Source organism: Rattus norvegicus, chromosome 7 (assembly GCF_021556685.1).
Source record: "Rattus norvegicus strain SHRSP/BbbUtx chromosome 7, alternate assembly SHRSP_T2T, whole genome shotgun sequence".
In the NCBI taxonomy this organism is placed as follows: Eukaryota; Metazoa; Chordata; class Mammalia; order Rodentia; family Muridae; genus Rattus; species Rattus norvegicus.
The window spans coordinates 99,588,930-99,605,904 of record NC_141540.1 but is presented as its reverse complement, the minus strand read 5'-3'; the positions used below and the strand labels follow the sequence as shown (position 1 = coordinate 99,605,904).

Below are 16,975 nucleotides of genomic sequence, written 5' to 3'. Positions count from 1 at the left end.
TCCCTTGCCAGCTTTGGGTCATTGTGCCAAATGGCCAATAGTTAATCTTTCCATGACTGTTAATCTCAGGCCAGGCGTTAATCTCAGTTTCCAAATAAGAAGCAGAACACATGGTTCTATGTGAATGAAAAGGAACATTGGGTGATGGTTCTGGACACAGTGACCCTCCTGCGTGCCCAGCCTGCCTAAGAAGAGACGGTTAATCATATCACCCTGCAAGGAGTGGTACCCAGCCCTCAGCTTTCATTTCACTTTTTATTTTTGCTTCATTAAACACCTCTTGATCCCACAGCTATCTACGCAAGAGGTTCTTGACTTCTCTGGCCAGGGCACATGTGTCAAATGATGCTTCTGTGAAAGACAATCTTTCAAAGATGTGGACTACAATTTCCATTCTTAAAAATGATTTAAATCAGGGCCCAAAGAGTCAGTAATGGGAGTACTGATATAGCAGAGTGTAGGTGTGCATACTTGCCCCATCGCTTGACTTTGGATGGCTAATTTACCTCTCTGCCTTGGTCCTCTCACTTGCACAGTCATAGTCCCTGTCTCCATAGTTGCTGCTAGGATTAAAAATGGGTTTTATGTAAATCATGTAGACCAGGGCCTGCCATGCAATAAGTGATATGGGTTGGCTGTCATTCTCAGTGCTAAGCTTTCTTCCCAGACATTTCTCTGTGGCTTTCAGTCCTTGCTGCTAATTAAAAGAATAGAGAGGTTTGGTTCTAAGACAAAATATACAGTTCACAACTTTGAGTTCACTGTGGTAAAGGTAGATTTTATTTGTTTGTGTGGTGGGGGTTGTGGGTGTGGGTGTGTATGTATGTTAACGTACAAGTGTGAAGACCAACACATATTTGTGTAAAGACCAAATGACAACCAGACAGCCACAAATGCCATTTCTAAGGGGATCCCCATATTGCTTTTAGTTTTTGCTTGTTTCTTTAGGACAAGATCTTTCCAAGTATTCCAGGCTAGGCTGGCTGGGCAGTGAGCACTGTCTCTCAGTGCCAGAATCACATGTGTGCAGTACCATACCTAGTCTTTTTTACATGGCTTCTAGGGATTGAACTTGCATCAATGTGCTTGCAAAGCAAGCATTTTACCAAAGCAGCTATCTCAATAGGCCAGGTTCCAATTTTTGAAGACTCCCCAGGAAGAATTTACTCAGCCCAGTGCAAACCAAGTAAAGTCAGAAGGAGATAACCAAAATAATAATGAGTGCTCGCCACATGCCAACCATCCTGTCAAATGCTCCATGTCCACATCCTTACAGCAGGCCATAAGAGGTGGAATTCTTATTAACTTTCAGAAGGAAAAACAAAAGATAAAAGAGGAAATCTGTACCTGGATCAAGGGTAAATATCTTCAAGGGCACAGAAAGAATCTATTCTGCCTCGAAGAAGTCCTTTCCCAAGTTAGAACTCAGTTTTCTCAATATCACAACATCCTTAAAATCAATACAAGGCAACTTTACAATGGGAAATGCTTCAGACTTAACAAAGAAAACAATCGTGTCAGTACTGACAACTTTGATGAGTGTAGAACGCGTTCAGCTAAGTAAAATAAACCAGTTACTAGAAGACCAACATGGCACCCTTCCACTTAAGGGTGGTACCTACAGTAGTCAAGCTCTTGGGATTGTACATGGAAGAGTGGCTACACTGTGTCTCAGGCACCTCTTCCCTGCCAGGAATACTACTCAACAATATTCTAGCACACACATCACAGTAGTCAGCGTGCAGATCTAGTATGGAGTGCTCCCACCACACGCTCAAGGGAGCACAGTGACTTGGGGCGGGTGAGGACGTGTCTAGAACCCTGCCCGTGGTGACAGTTCCACGGGTTTATGTGTATAACTAAAGGCATCAAGTTGTATGCAGTGTATGGTACGAAGTACACATCGATCAGATCGTAAATTTTTCAAGAATATTGCTTTTGAAAAGTAAAACAAACGACAACATCAACAACAACAGTAAATCATACAAGACAAGCTAAGCCAGAATAGCAAAGCTTGCTTCCTGTACCATGAATGTTGGTATGATAATTGCTGTCTCTAAGAAGAATCTAGACATGTCTCAGGCTATCCCCAGCACAGTCTCCCTCCACTTTGTTCCTGCTTCGTAGACTCAGACAACACCTTCTTCCTCTAATCCTGCCCTTTGTATTTTGTTGTTGTTGTTTTGCTTTGTTTTTATTATTATTATTATTTAATCTTTTTCTACAGTCCAGTCATTATCCCCCACCCTAACCTCCCTCTGACTGTTCCACATCCCATACCTCCTCCCCTGTCTCCAAGAAGACATCCCCACCCTCCATCCCATCCCACTAGACTTCCCCACTCCCTGAGACCTCAAGTTTCTTGAGGGTTAGGTGCATCTTCTCTCACTGAAGCTAAATCAGGCAGTCCTCTGCTGTACATGTGATGGGGGCCTCATATCAGCTGATGTATGCTGCCTGGTTGGTGGCTCAGTGAGATATCTTGGGGAGGGGTCCAGGTTAGTTGAGACTGCTGGTCCTTCTACAGGGTCACCCTCCTCCTCAGCTTCCTCCAGCTCTTCCCCAATTCAACCACAGGGGTCCCCAGCTTCTGTGCATTGGTTAGGTATAAATATCTGCATCTGACTCTTTCAGCTGCTTGTTGGGCCTCTCAGAGGGCAGCCATGCTAGGCTCCTGTTTGTAAGCACACACAGCATCAGTAACAGTGTCAGACTTTCTGGCCACCCCCTGAGCTGGATCCCACTTTGGGCCAGTCACTAGACCTCCTTTCCCTCAGGCTCTTCTCCATTTTTGACCCTGCAATTCTTTTAAACAGGAACAATTCCAGGTCAGAGTTTTTGACTATGGGATGGCAACCCCATCCCTACACTGATGCCCTGTCTTCCTGCTGGAGGTGGATTCTACAAGTTCCCTCTTCCTACTGTAGGGCATTTTATCTAAGGTCCCTCCCTTTGAGTCCTGAGAGTCTCTCACCTCCCAGGTCTCTGCTATATTCTAGATGGTACCCTCACCTCCTACCTCTCAAGGTTGCCTGTTTCCATTCATTCTGCTGGCCCTCGGGGCTCCAGTCCTGCCCCCGCCAATACCTGATCATGTTCCCCTTTCCCTCCCCTATCCCCTCTCCCACCCATGTTCCTCCCTCCCTCTACACGCCTCCCCCACCCCGTGATTGATTTCTTCTCCCTCCCAAATGGGATCAAGACACCCTCACTTGGCCCCTTTAGCTTGTCAACCTTCTTGAGTTCCGTAGACTGTATTCTGGATATTCTGTACTTTTTTTTGGTCTAATATCCACTTATTAGTGAGTACATATCATGCATGTCCTTTTGGGTCTGAGTTACCTCACTCAGGATGATATTTAATATCCTTACCCTCTTCATTTACTTCACAGTGGCCCCAACAGCAGCAGCTAGCAGATCAGTGTAGAGTGGCCCTCTGCCCTCTGTACTTCCTGAGCCCTGCTGGCTTGGAGCCTGGACACCAAGCAACCATTCTCAAATATTTACTAACCAGAGTGCCCCGAGCCAGGACCTCCGGGGACCTGTGATGGAACTATTAAATCCTGGTGCCACTCCTATTACATGTCAACAATACTTGAGAGTTACAAATGACCCTTACATCCTTACATCACCAGGCAGCCCACCTCCTACGTGCCACCAACCAAGTGATCACCGTAATCCGGCATCTTGCTACCCTGTCCCAGACACGACTGCATCTGAATGCCACATTACTCATGAGCTAGAGCATGCGCTTTAAAGATGAGCCAGTAATGCTAATTAAATGGCTAACGAAGTCTCTAAAGGAGGGGGCGGTGTGAAAGCTTAAGAGCTTCCTCATCAGGCTGGATTTGAATCCCAGTAACTCAGGCTTCTCTACCCTCAGTCTCGAGTCTCAGCTCAGGTAACACAGGGATTGGAAAAATACGAGTATACTGTTATAGAACTGAGCATTCCCAGGACTCCATAGGCTGAGGCAGGAGGACTGCTTTGACTTTGAGGACAGTCTGTACTATGGAGTGAGTTTCAGGCTAGCCTGAACTACAGAGTGAGACCCTGCTTTAAAAACAAAGCACACAACAACAGACTAAACAGAAAGTCTAACTGGGTAAGAGCCACGTGAATTAATTAAGATGGGTCACAGCAAAGGAAGCTCTCCTCTGAAGAGTACCTCCCTTTGCCATTCTTCCTCACCTTTCTTCCTCCTTCTTTTCTTTCTTCATCTCTTCTTTTCTCTCTTACCCCCTTCTGCAAACAAGTCCCTTCAGGACCAATGGTGGAGCAAGCAGGCACTTGAATGCATATATGTTTATGCACCACATGAGAGCCTGGTGCCTTGGAGGTCAGAAGAGGGCATCTGAGCCTATGAAACTGGAATTATAGACAATCGTGGCCTGTCTCCTGGGTGCTGGGAATCAAATCTAGGTGCTCTGGGGGAGCAACCAGTGCTCCTAAACACCGATCCACCTCTCCAGCCCACTGAAAAAAACCTAGAGCAAGATATAGATTTGTAAATAAAAAACTATTATTTTCCTTCCTTAAATGTTTGATGAGACAATAAAGTCAACAAGGAGTGCGATAAATTATTCTGGTAAGACCCAGAATCTTTGCTAGCAGGTAGATTACACAGCCAGTAATGGGTAACATTTCACAATCTACTTAGCTTAACTAGGAGGTCTTCAGTGGCCAACTACAATAAATTATACTGTTTGGATATTGTGATATATAGACATACACATCTATCTTTATATATAAATACAAAAACGGGGGCTGGGGATTTAGCTCAGTGGTAGAGCGCTTACCTAGGAAGCGCAAGGCCCTGGGTTCGGTCCCCAGCTCCGAAAAAAAAAAAAGAACCAAAAAAAAAAAAAAGATATGTAGAATAAATACAAAAACGTATGCCAAATATCTGTGAGTCAAAATATGCAGAATACGAAACTCATGAATCTTCATATATGTTCATATAACTTCCCAAACTTGTTGATCCAATATGCATAACTGAGCCAGGCTTGTCATGATGGTGCACATCTGTAAGCCCAGCACTTGGGAGTAAAGGCCGGAGTCTCAAGAGTCAAGGTCATTCTTGTTACATAACAAGTTCAAGGACATCCCAAGATGCATGAGATCCTGACTCAAAAACACGTGTGTAGCTGATATCTACATGAATATCACTTCCTGAAACACTATAGACAGAATTAAAGGACAAAGAGGCAAGACATGGCTGAAGAGGCAGGGAAGGACAACCGTGAATGCTCTGTGGCAGTGGGACATTGAACGCTGGCAGGAAGCCATTGTGTGTTATAAATCTGGCATTTGAAATGTAGTCTCACGCCACTTGGGCCTCACAAGGTAGACATGGCCTGCATTTTACAGATCGTGGCACTGACTCAGGTAAAGAGCCAAGTGGCAGAATCACACTTGAACCAGAATTCCTGTGGCTCAGAGCCCAGACCTTACTTCACACTGATTGTTACTGGCATCCAGTCTCTTGTGCCACCGTTGTTTCCTGAGTGTCACTGGGTGCCAGGGCTGCTCAAGACAAACACATCTACACAAGGATGTCACTCTTCCTACACAGGAAGAGTATCTGTGTGCTCATTCAAAAGCTTGGGAATATCATGACCCCATGCTGGAGGTCACTGCCACCGGCTCTATGTCTGACCCCACATTCCTCCTCTATGTGGAAGTTCACCATGCCTTTGGTTTTACAAATGAAATCTCCTTTTTGGCAAACAGGACTAGGCCCCAAAGTGAGCTACCCATTTAACAATGGACAATGACTATGGCCTACTTCCTAGGAGCCTGTTCCAGCTCCTCTAAAAGCTCCAGGACACCCCAGGACCAACCAAGGAGCCTCGGGCAAACATAAATATGCTCATTGTGGAGACAGACCCAGAACAAAAAGAAACCCAAACAGGCTGAGATCCCCCCCCTCCTCCTCCTCCTCCTCCTCTTCCTCTTCCTCTTCCTCCTCCTCCTCCTTTCTCCTCCTCCTTCTCCCCCCTCCTCCTCTTCCTCCTCCTCCTCCTCCTTTCTCCTCCTCCTTCTCCCCCTCCTTCTCCTCCTCCTCCTCCTCCTCTTCTTCCTCCTCCTCCTCCTTCTCCCCCCTCCTTCTTCTCCTCCTCCTCCTTCTCCTCCTCCTCCTCCTCCTTTCTCCTCCTCCTTTCTCCTCCTCCTTCTCCCCCCCTTCTCCTCCTCCTCCTTCTCCTCCTTCTCCTCCTCCTCCTCTTCCTCCTCCTCTTCCTCCTCCTCCTCCTTTCTCCTCCTCCTTTCCCCCCCCCTCCTCCTTCTCCTCCTCTTCCTTCTCCTCCTCCTCCTCCTCCTTTCTCCTCCTCCTTCTCCCCCCTTCTCCTCCTCCTCCTCCTTCTCCTCCTCCTCCTCCTCCTCCTCCTCTCTTCCCTTTTCCTGTGTCTCTAAAATAATCATGGCATGGCACACTCCAATACTACAGACCTTTCTGTTCCAAAGAACAAGACCTCATTCTCTTCTCAAATGGTTGGAAAGGGTAGCCAGCATGGCTAATAGTGGTTTCTACAAGGAGTCAGGCAGGGCCTGTGTCCTGATCCTTCCCTGTCAAGGACAGTGTTTCTGACATGGACTCCACTCTACATCATATGCCAGACATGCACATTCATAAGGAAGGACCGGCGTCTTACTCACTGCTCTATTGCTGTGAGCAGACGCCATGACAACAGAACTCATAAAGCTTAGCATCACAGTTTCAGCGGTTCAGTTCACTATCATCATGGCAAGAAGCATGGAGGAACGCAGGCAGATACTAGAGCAGGAGCAGACCTATGTCCTGACCCCATAGGCAGAGCGAGAGCGAGAGCAAGAGCGAGAGCGGGCCCCTTATACCTCTACCAGTATGTTTACCAAGGGAAAGACGCGGCATGACTGCATGCTGTGTTCTGAACAGATCATGACAGCCAGAGTGACGGGGCTGGTGTCCACATTGTTGACCAACAATAATGAGAACCAGGCCTCATGACTGACAGCCCCATTTGGGTCACCAAGCATGTTGGAGGGGCAAGCCACCAAAGAAATAGTGGTGTGAACCAGACAAATGTTACACGGCCATTGTCCTGTGTGTGGCTTGCTTTTTACTTCCTCTGTACAAGGAGGGGAAGTGGAATGAAGGGGATGTGGACCTGAGCCAGCTTCACTGACGGAAACACAGGGGCGCCTCATTGGGTGAGGAAAGGCAATGAGTTGAGAGAACTCAGAACTCAAGGCTTTCAGCTTGAAAGTGGTCATTTAGCCTTTACATTTTTGATCATGATCTGCTGCTTTGACTGTTATCTGTTCTTTATGCAAATGTATTGGTTTTCCAGTTTAGTGCTGATGAAAGTGTCTTTTTAAAATAACTAAGGAAAAACCAAGTTTATTGACTGAGTGAAGGAAAACCTTCACACTTGCAACACATTATTACTATTATTATTATTATTATTATTATTATTATAAGGAGATTGGCATACACAGAAGAACACAGCAGTGGGTGACTAATCTAAGGACTGAAACATAAGACAGCTCAATATGTAAACAGGACTTTTCTCTCCCACAAGAACTAAAAGCTAAAAACTTCTCCCCTGTCAGTTCACACAGAGTCTCTGACAAACTAAACGATGTCTCTGCTGTATGGATGGCACTGCTCTAGGCCAGGAACATGATATACTAGACAAGGTTCCCTCAGCTTTGGCTAGCAAATCCTGCTCCTTGGATATACTTGGCCTATCCACCGTGGAGGACACTGGCCCACGGTATTGCGCTTTGTTTGAGAGAAAAGGACACACAAAGATGGGTTGCTATGAAAATCACTTACCATAGAGTTAGCCAGAGCAATCAATTGTCCTTAAGAACAGAGGAGACCCTTCTGCCATGACCACCCAAGGCCAAGGGCCCTAAGGAGTAGCAGCCATTTCTGATTCCCACAAACACCCACTTGTAGAGCAGCATCTGCCCCGCTCGTGTTTGGACGATGGCTTGGTCTTCTAGTTGGTTGTCAAATCCAGCAAAACTAACTTCAGAACAACTGCTTTATCCACCTCACCCTTTGAATTATTTCCCCTCCAGGCCAAAGAGAGAAGCCATCACCATCACCATGGCTTCGATGCCGACCGAGATGCCAAAAAGTTATACAAAGCCTGCAAAGGAATGGGTAGGAAAATTGTTTTCTTCACTTATCTCTTTTTTAAATTGATTAAGCTTGAAGTCATGACCAGCTTTCTCATAGCGACAGGAAAGTGATCTGCCTGCTGTTGTATTCCAATCACTTCCAGGGATCTCTTTATTTGGGGTCGCCACATTATCATAGAGGCACATTTTTGAGCTATTGGAAGCTACATCTTGTGACATTTAGTCAGACCTTGAAGTTATGGGGAACTTCATTCGGAGTGAAGTTCATTCTGCCTTAATCTTGTCTAAATCACTTTGTCCTTTTCCATGGAAGGTAGTGAGGAATCCCATCTGGTAGGCCTGGATTCATGATGAGGGAGAGGCAGCTAGTAGGCAAGCCCTGCTTGGCTGTGGCAGCCACAGGAAATCAGAGGAAAAGCCCAGAGGTAGTGGCTTCCTGCTCGCCTCCTGCTGTGGCAGACAGCTGTCAAGGAAAGGCCTTGTGTGGAAGCCTCAGGGTGTTTATGCCGAGTTTTGCTGAGTGGAAGAGAACTCCAGGGTGCTTTCCAGGCAGCTGAGACTTCCCTGATGCTGTGTGGTGAGGTCCAGATACTTGGCCATGGGTTGCAGACAGGGGTTGGGTATGGTAACGATATAGCATGTTGGTGAACTATTTACTTTCACCTGGAGTTCATTTAAAACACTGGGCTGAGCACCTACTGGGTGCCAGAATCAGTGTTCTCATGCCCCTCTTGCATGTGACCGCAGAATGGAGCCAACATGCCTGTTCCTGTGTAGAATGCCTGTGTGACCACTGCCAGCTCAGTGTCACTTATCCATCATCATCCTGTTCAGTCTTCCCTGAAGGCCTGTAAAATAGATGTGATATAAGAACTATTAGATGGGAATGGAAGGCTTGATGTAAAACATTTGCCCCATATCATAAAATTCTGAAACAAAGGGTGGAGCTGATAAAAACTTGGCCACCTGAGAGATCTTTGGTCTTGTTGAAAGTGTAGAATCTCAACTCCTTTGACAAGCACACTATGAAGCAAACTTATATCATTGACATAATTTGTGGGACAGCCTTGCCAGCGCAGAATCTAGGTGTCTAAAGTGAAGCTCTCCAGCAGTCACACAGTGAGCCACATGGTCACTCTACTACTTTAAATATTACTTTGAGGTGACGACTTGATGTATAGCCCAGGCTAGCCTCACCAATAATGGCAATTCTCTTTCCTCGGTGCTGTGATTAGAGGCATGCACCGCCACGTGCAGTTTTGCAAGTTTATGCTGCAGCTACATGTGGTCATGAATGTGCTAGCCAAAATCTGGTGTCAGGTGGCTTCTTCCCTCCATTTCCACCTTGGTGTGTTTGTTTGTTCGTTTTGAGTAAAGATCACTTACCGAATATGAAGCTCATTGATCGTCTGGACGGGCTAGCCCACCAGCCCAGGCATCCTCCTGTTTCTGAGCACATATATTTCAGGTGTACACCACTTTTTACATAGGTGCTAGGGACTGGAACTCACGCCCTCGTGCTTCCATAGCAAATAATTTACCCACTGAACAATCTTCCCAGCTCTACTTTGAAGACCGGGTACGCTAGGCTAGCCTTGGACTCATGTAACTGAGTCCTAAACTGACACTACTGCCTCCACCTCCCAAGTGCTGGTGCCAAAGGCAGGTGCCGCTGTGCCCAATTTTACTTTAGTTTTTAAGAAGCTAAATGTTAAGAGAAAAAAACCCCATACAAGTTAGATTCTTTTGATGATACAATTTCATCAATCCCAATTTATATAAAAATATAATTTTATTCCACTATTAACATAAAATGATAATGAGGTATTTTACATTCTGGGGTTGTTGTTGTTGTTGTTGTTGTTGTTTTGCACGAACTCTCTGACCTGTGGTGTGCAGTCTGTACTTATAGATATTTTTATTTGCATCAGTCATCCTGTAAGGCACTAAACAGCCATGAAGGGTCAGATGCTGAGGGTATGAAGGAAGGAAGGCTAGGAGGCCCAAGCACAGGACGGATTACCTGCACTCCTATCACTGACCCACCAATGCAAGCCAAAAATTATAATGTTCTATAATGAAATGACAGTTTGTTTCTCCAAATGATGCCAAAACTTAGAGTCTAGTTTGGAACATTGGTGTCTTATGATGCCCTAAGTATGTAGATGACCTGGGTCGTGGGCAGCCCCAAAGGGTCCCCAGCCTCTCCCTAACATGTACACTCTTTCTCAGCCTAGGCTCCTCTGCTGCCCCAGTCTCAGTTCCAAGGCACTGCACATCCACCAGTCTGCCTAGACTTACCCTTTGGAGTGATGCCTACTAACTGACCCTCCACAGAGAAGGCCCCAATAAAGAGTATATGGACCAGTAACCTCTTAGACATCAGAGCCACTGGAGATAGTGGCTAATACATGGTTTCTCAAATGTTCAAAGGCATACTAGTCATCAAGAGCTCTTGGAAGCGGGGAGGGGGTAGAGATGGGGAAGAAGGGACTGTCCATTTTACATTTCTAATAGGTCTCAGTAAGAACTCTAGAGAGCCTGGGACCTCTAGAATGAAGTCTTTTCTGAGGGTGAGATTTCTGGCACTCGAACATTTAAAATTTAATCACGAAGCACCACAGAGTAAGCAGATACACATCACCTAGGCGAAAGCTCTGGAGGAAATGAGAGGAGACACACCATAGGGTCAAGCTCAGGTCCACTGAAGGGCATGGAAGTTAAACTACTCAGCCACTTCAGAGCATGATTTAGGCCTAGAACTCAGACCCTAACTTCCAGCCCAGACCCTTTCCCTACACAATCTGTGTGCTGTGTACAGCATCCCATTGGTAACCACTAAGCCGTTCCTTAGCAGTGAGCTCAGATCCAATTAGATCAGCCTATGCACTAAGCATCAGATCCAGTAGCGGATCTGTGATCAGCCTGTGCATTAAGCAGACCCAACCTATTCTCTGTCACAAAAGGTCGAATGGAGGCCTCTAGAAGGTTTAGGCCTCAGGATCTGGGAGAATGGCCTTGTCCTTATTTGGAAAAGAGGTCTTAACAGATGTGATTGAGTTAAAGATGCTAGGAAGAAAGTCTCCTGGGATACTGGGTAGGTTTGAAATCCAATGACAGGTGTCCTTAACAAAGACTGGAGAGATGGCTTAGGGCTTAAGAGCACTGGCTGCTCTTCCAGAGGTCCTGAGTTCAATTCCCAGCAACCACATGGTGGCTCACAACCATCTTTGATGGTATCTGATTCCCTCTTATGGTGTGTCTGAAGACAGAACATATACATATACATCATATACATATACATGTACACACATACATATACAATAGATCTTTTTTTTTTTTGGTTCTTTTTTTCGGAGCTGGGGACCGAACCCAGGGCCTTGCGCTTCCTAGGTAAGCGCTCTACCACTGAGCTAAATCCCCAGCCCCTACAATAGATCTTTTTAAAAGAGACAGAAGAGGAAGATGGCTGCCAGTTTCGGGATATATGCAGAATGGTGGAGACTGCTCTCACGTACTCACTGCCAAAGAGCACCAATGAGCTTAGAGAACCTGGTTGACACAGTGACTTCAGACTTCCACTATCAGAACTGTGCTGGTAATAAAGTTGTGTGAGAAGAATACAGAGAACGAGTTGGAGCCCATGGTCCCCTCAGGCAGACAGGATTCAGCACAGGTCACTACTTCACTTGCCTTCCCTGTGCCCTGCTTCCAGAAGGATTTAGGGACAGGGAATCCCAGGGGGCATGGCTTCCAGCACCTGATCTAAGAACACAGCTATCTGTGGCCAGCCAGGTCAGAGTGGACTGGAGTTTTGCTGGAGTTCTGGAGTTCCCAGTTTAGCCTGGTTTAGCTGCCACACGGGATCTTGTAGCCTTCAAGCGCTGTGGCTCCATCCTGCCAACACTCCAACACCACCCAGTTGCTTTCCAGAAGATTGCCGGGAAAGCATACCGCACATGTGCATGGATATTTCCAGGCTGGTGGCCACTCTGGCTCTGACAGTGCAATGTGATTACTCCCCTCCAGTGTCTAATGTACAGTTAGTACGGAGGGTCTTTTTTTTCTTCCAGTTTTAACATCTTTCCCAGAACCACCGGGGACCGCCCTGAGTGCCTCAAACCATTGCAAATGTTTGCAGGAAAAGGCCTCACAGACTGCTTATAAGACACAGGGACCGTGAAATGTGGAGTGAGGTCACCTTCAGCAAACCGCTTCTTTGTTGGGTTGTAAAACCAAACAGTGGCTGCTAACTCCCTCTAGAGTGGATGATAAAGGCTTGGGAGGGGGTGAGCGATAGGATGTACACTTAAAGGTCACTGAGCTCCTCTAAGACCTTGCCGTACTTGAGGGACCTGTGTTGAAAGGTTGGAGCAGAGGACTATTTGGACACAGAGTGAAAGGAGAAAGATCCAGGGATGAAGCCCCGGTTTTCATTGGCCCCAAACAATGCATATACCAAATGGAGGCTGGCGTGGGAGGGTCTAGGATCTAAGCCTAAAACACTGAGGCCTTTGACAGGGATAGGAGCGGCCCCAATGGAAAGACAGTCCATTACACTAAAAGGGAACGTTCTATGCTATTTAAAGGGAAATGAAGTCTTTTCTGAGGGTGAGATTTCTGGCACTCGGACATTTAAAAGTTGATCACGAAGCACCACAGAGTAAGCAGATGCACATCACCTAGGCGAAAGCCCAGGAGGAAATGAGGGGAGACACACAGTGTGGGAACCAAAACAGGAAGGGGCAGTCAACCCGCTCCTGCTGCTTTTGCAAGTGAGCTCATCCTAGGAGTCTCTCTCTCTACCTGGACTCGAAAAGCTAAAGTCTTCCCGGAATTACAGAGGTGAAAATAACCCTCAAGATGAAATGAATGGCCCAAGAACACCAAGCTAGTGGCTCTCCCAGGACTCTCTATCCTCTGGGCTGGGCCTCTCCTTCTGAGTTCAGGCTGGGTCTTTCCAAAGACAGTTTTCAGAGCTGATGCAAAGCCAAAGCGAAGGGAGACATGTCTACTGGGCTCCATCCGCTTCCTTCCTCATCTCCAGCAGTTCCTGTCCATCTCCTGTCCCCAGCCACAGTCTGATTTTTTTCCTTGCTCCCAACTCTTCCATCAAAATATGTCAGCTCAATTTAGTGATCCCCCAAGACTCCAGTCTCTGAGCAGGGTGTACTCATCCAGTGAGTTCATTCATTCAGTTCCATTCAGTGGTCACCCTGCCATCACCCTTCCCCTACAACGAAGGTGGTCACCAGCAACTTCAGGATTCTCCAGGTTGGGGCTGTGGAGAGAGGTCTTGGTTCCTGCCACAGAATCTGGAGACTGCTGAGGAGAGCAGTTATAGTCATGTCTTAGAATCTCATACTGACTCGCCAGAAATTAAGTGGCTTAAAACAGCGGGGAGGTGTTACTATTACAGTTCTGGACCTCGGAAGCCCACCAGCAAAGGGTTTGTGGGCCACGGTGTATTTCTATGGGCTGTGGCCATTTCTGAAAGGCAATGGGATGAGTAGAAGAAGTGTTAGCCCACAGGCAGAGGAGCTCAGCTTGGCATCACAACACCTTTCCCTGAATAAATCACCACAGGACAACCTGTACTGACACAGAATATGTGAGAACCACCATAATCCACTGTGTAAAGAGACTCGAGTCCAGGTCAGACTCATCCACATCCCCGAAGAGTCGATAATCTACAGCAAGGTATCTGGACCTCCAACATTTGTTTCCCCAAAGTTTTGCCAATGCAAATATGTTTGGCTTAGTATTTCCTTCTCATTCTATTTATTTTTAACCCTTGTTCTTTCGCAAAACACAAGTCCACATTAAGTCATAATTAGTAAGTGTAAAAAATGGTTACATGTCAGCCTTTCAAAATCAATTTCATACTTCTATGGCTTAGCAAAGAACAGATTAGTGGACCTTGCAGAACCTTCAACTCCCCCAAGCTCCCAGTTATGGCCCAAGCAATGTAAAAGTGCCCACTACCATTGAGTGACCACCGCCCAGGGCCTAACCATGAGACTCACAACATCACATTATACGATCTTATAATAACCCGTCCTAACACTGGCTATGCGAGATCAGAATAAGCAGGAATTTGTTTCTTCAAGGCTTCTGAGAGTGACTGATCTACTGACAAATGTCATTACGAGAAGACAAGTGGGTCCCGTGTCCATCATCACAGAGAAAGGTCTAGAAGAGCAGCGTGAGACCACATTTCAGGAACCAATCCTAGGAGTCATAAACAGTGTTTAGATTATGAGATGATGTGAGACTGACATGGCAGAGGTCAGCGCGTGCCTTGTATCAGGGAGACTAAAACCAGCCAAGGCTTGGCAACAGAAGCAGAAGCAAAGGAAAGGCTCCGATGAAAGAACTATTAGCCTCTCTGTAGGAGAGACGGGTATGGTTAACGGCATTAGAAAGCAAAAGCAGCAAGGGCGGATCCCTTAGGCAACCTTGGATTTTCTAACTAAGGTGATGCCATGTATGGAACCGAAGTAACAGCTCAGAGAATAGACTTAAAATTTTACCAAATGAATCTGGCTAAGCTGCGCTCCAAGCAGAAATGCCCTGGAGGGCCATGTGAGTGTGGCCACAGGCAGCTGGGAACAAGGTGGGAATCCAGGGGAAAGAACTGGGCTAGAGGGGTCGTGTGGAGCTCAGCTGAACACAAGAAAGAGCTGTGGTTATGTGACCAAGTAGAGCACAACCAGAGAGGTGGATTGGAACTGGGGGGGAGGGGCAGCCAGCATATGATGCTGACAAGAAGGTGGGGGAGGGGAGGGAAGAGACTGATGGGAGGCTAGGGGCAAACTAGCTACAGTGTTCAGAGCATAGAAAAGAATATGCAGGAACCAATAAAATGTTCTTCCCTAAGTTTCCTCATCTGTCACTAAGAACTAGATGACCTCAAAAGTTCCATGAAGAGCTCGCAGTTGCTGAGTGCTGTGGTGGGAGCACAGCAGACTCTATCATGGCTGAGCATCTCCTGCAGGGTGGCCTGGACACCAGCCCTTCATGGACTCGAGGCAGTACCAGGTCCTTGGGCATCCATGCTGCTTGTTGTCTGTGATACACAGTTTGCTGCTGTATGCACCATGGCCCCACTGTGGACTCTGTCTTTTCGTTCTCACACACCCGTGAACAACATGACCCCAGCTTGTAAGTGAGGAACTAGGGGTGCCAGAGTACTTTACACACACACACACACACACAGGAGAGGGAGAGAGAAGTTTATCGATAAGATTACTATTCAGTAAATTTGAGCTTCAATCTTACCTGTTCAGTTATAAGTACCCAGAAAAAAAAAGGCATAAGCCATACCCTTTATTAGGTTTTTTAAAAAATAACTTTACTGAGATATAAGTCACATTCTATATAACTTACTCATTGGAGATATACAGTTCGATGTTTACTGTATTCATAGACATATGCAGCCCCGCTGTAGTTGATTTTAGATGAGATTGGCGTATACTCAGGGTGGTGTGGCCGTAGACAGCTGCTTATTTTTAGAATACTTTCATCTCCGTATATTCCTGTCTATTCTATCCACCCCCCAGCCCCTAATCCACTTTCTGCCCTATGAAATACCTTATCCTAGATTTGCACCTGAGTAGAATCATACAGTGTGTAGTCTTTTGTGATTGGCTCCTTTTACTTAGTATAACATTTCCAAAGTTCATCCTTATTTTTCTGTACCCTACTCCTTCTTGTGACCCACCAGTACTCTATCGTATGTATATCCCAGATTTTGTTTAGCCCCTTGTCTCCTGATGGAGACTCAAGCTCAGGTTTCATGCCGATTTCTCTACTCATCAGGAATTAAATTCAGGAACATGCCTGCCATAGGCATTTCTCTCTGAGGGGCTCTCACTGCCCCTCACACATGGTGAGGTCTCCATAGATACTTGTCTGAGTGGCAAGAGCATGGTTTTCAGAGGAAAACAGTAAGCAGCAACTCTGTCTAGTCCCAGTCTAGCCCCTGACACCTGGCTTCTTCAGACCTGAGTGACAATGACCTCCATCACATTTCTTGACTGCTGTGACTTTGTTTCTATCTCCCGAACTTCAGGAACGGATGAGGCAGCCGTCATTGAAGTCTTATCTAGCAGGACATCGGAGCAGAGGCAGCAGATAAAGCAGAAGTACCAGGAGAAGTACAGTAAGGTATGCAGGGTTGTGCCAACCTCAGCCTCGGCCTCTGTTACACACCTCAGGAGGGAGGACACAGCTAAAGTCGGAACAGTCGGAGAAAAGGGCACTTGGAACTTTTTTTAAAAAAGACTTAATCATTTTATGTATGTGAAGACACTGTCGCTCTCTTCAGACACACCAGAAGAGGGCATCAGATCTCATTACAGATGGCTGTGAGCCACCATGTGGTTGCTGGGATTGAACTCAGGACTTCTGGAAGAGCAGTCAGTGCTCTTAACCGCTGATCCATCTCTCCAGCCTGGCATTTGGAACTTTTAATTGACTAGACAAAAGATTAATATTGCTATGTCAACTTAATGCCTATATGTCAGTACTCCAAAATTCGTTGTTTTGCTTTTAATCAACTTCATTTTTCTATTGGAGTTGCTCATTTTTTCATTCAATATGGACTAATTACACATAATAACTTATAGATGGGACAGCGATTTGGAAACCAGTTCCCACCAGCAGGGCTCTCTATACAAATTTTGATGTATTCTGTTGTCTTCACGGTCCATATTTCTTGATAAATCATTGGTACAGGAAACTGTTTTAAGTTATTTCTTTTAGTTTTTGAAATGATAATATAATTTCATCATTTTCCCTTTCCTTCCTTCCCTCCAAACTCTTCCATATAACTCTCAAT

General features: G+C 46.1%; 1 protein-coding gene and 1 long non-coding RNA gene across 2 annotated transcripts in view; one reads left to right on the top strand and one right to left on the bottom strand.

Annotated features, from left to right (window-relative positions):
• Positions 1-16,975, top strand: part of Anxa13 (annexin A13) — a 52,625-nt gene that overhangs the window by 14,190 nt on the left and 21,460 nt on the right. Inside the window, 2 exon segments of the mRNA NM_001134910.1 lie at positions 8,071-8,155; positions 16,208-16,302. Coding sequence (NP_001128382.1) covers positions 8,071-8,155; positions 16,208-16,302 — 180 coding nt within the window.
• The window catches only part of LOC134479910 (uncharacterized), a 42,190-nt gene that overhangs the window by 5,645 nt on the left and 19,570 nt on the right, over positions 1-16,975 (bottom strand). The window contains exon 2 of the long non-coding RNA XR_015625571.1: positions 7,820-8,981. This is a non-coding gene — a long non-coding RNA (uncharacterized LOC134479910). The remainder of the gene's footprint in view (positions 1-7,819; positions 8,982-16,975) is intronic.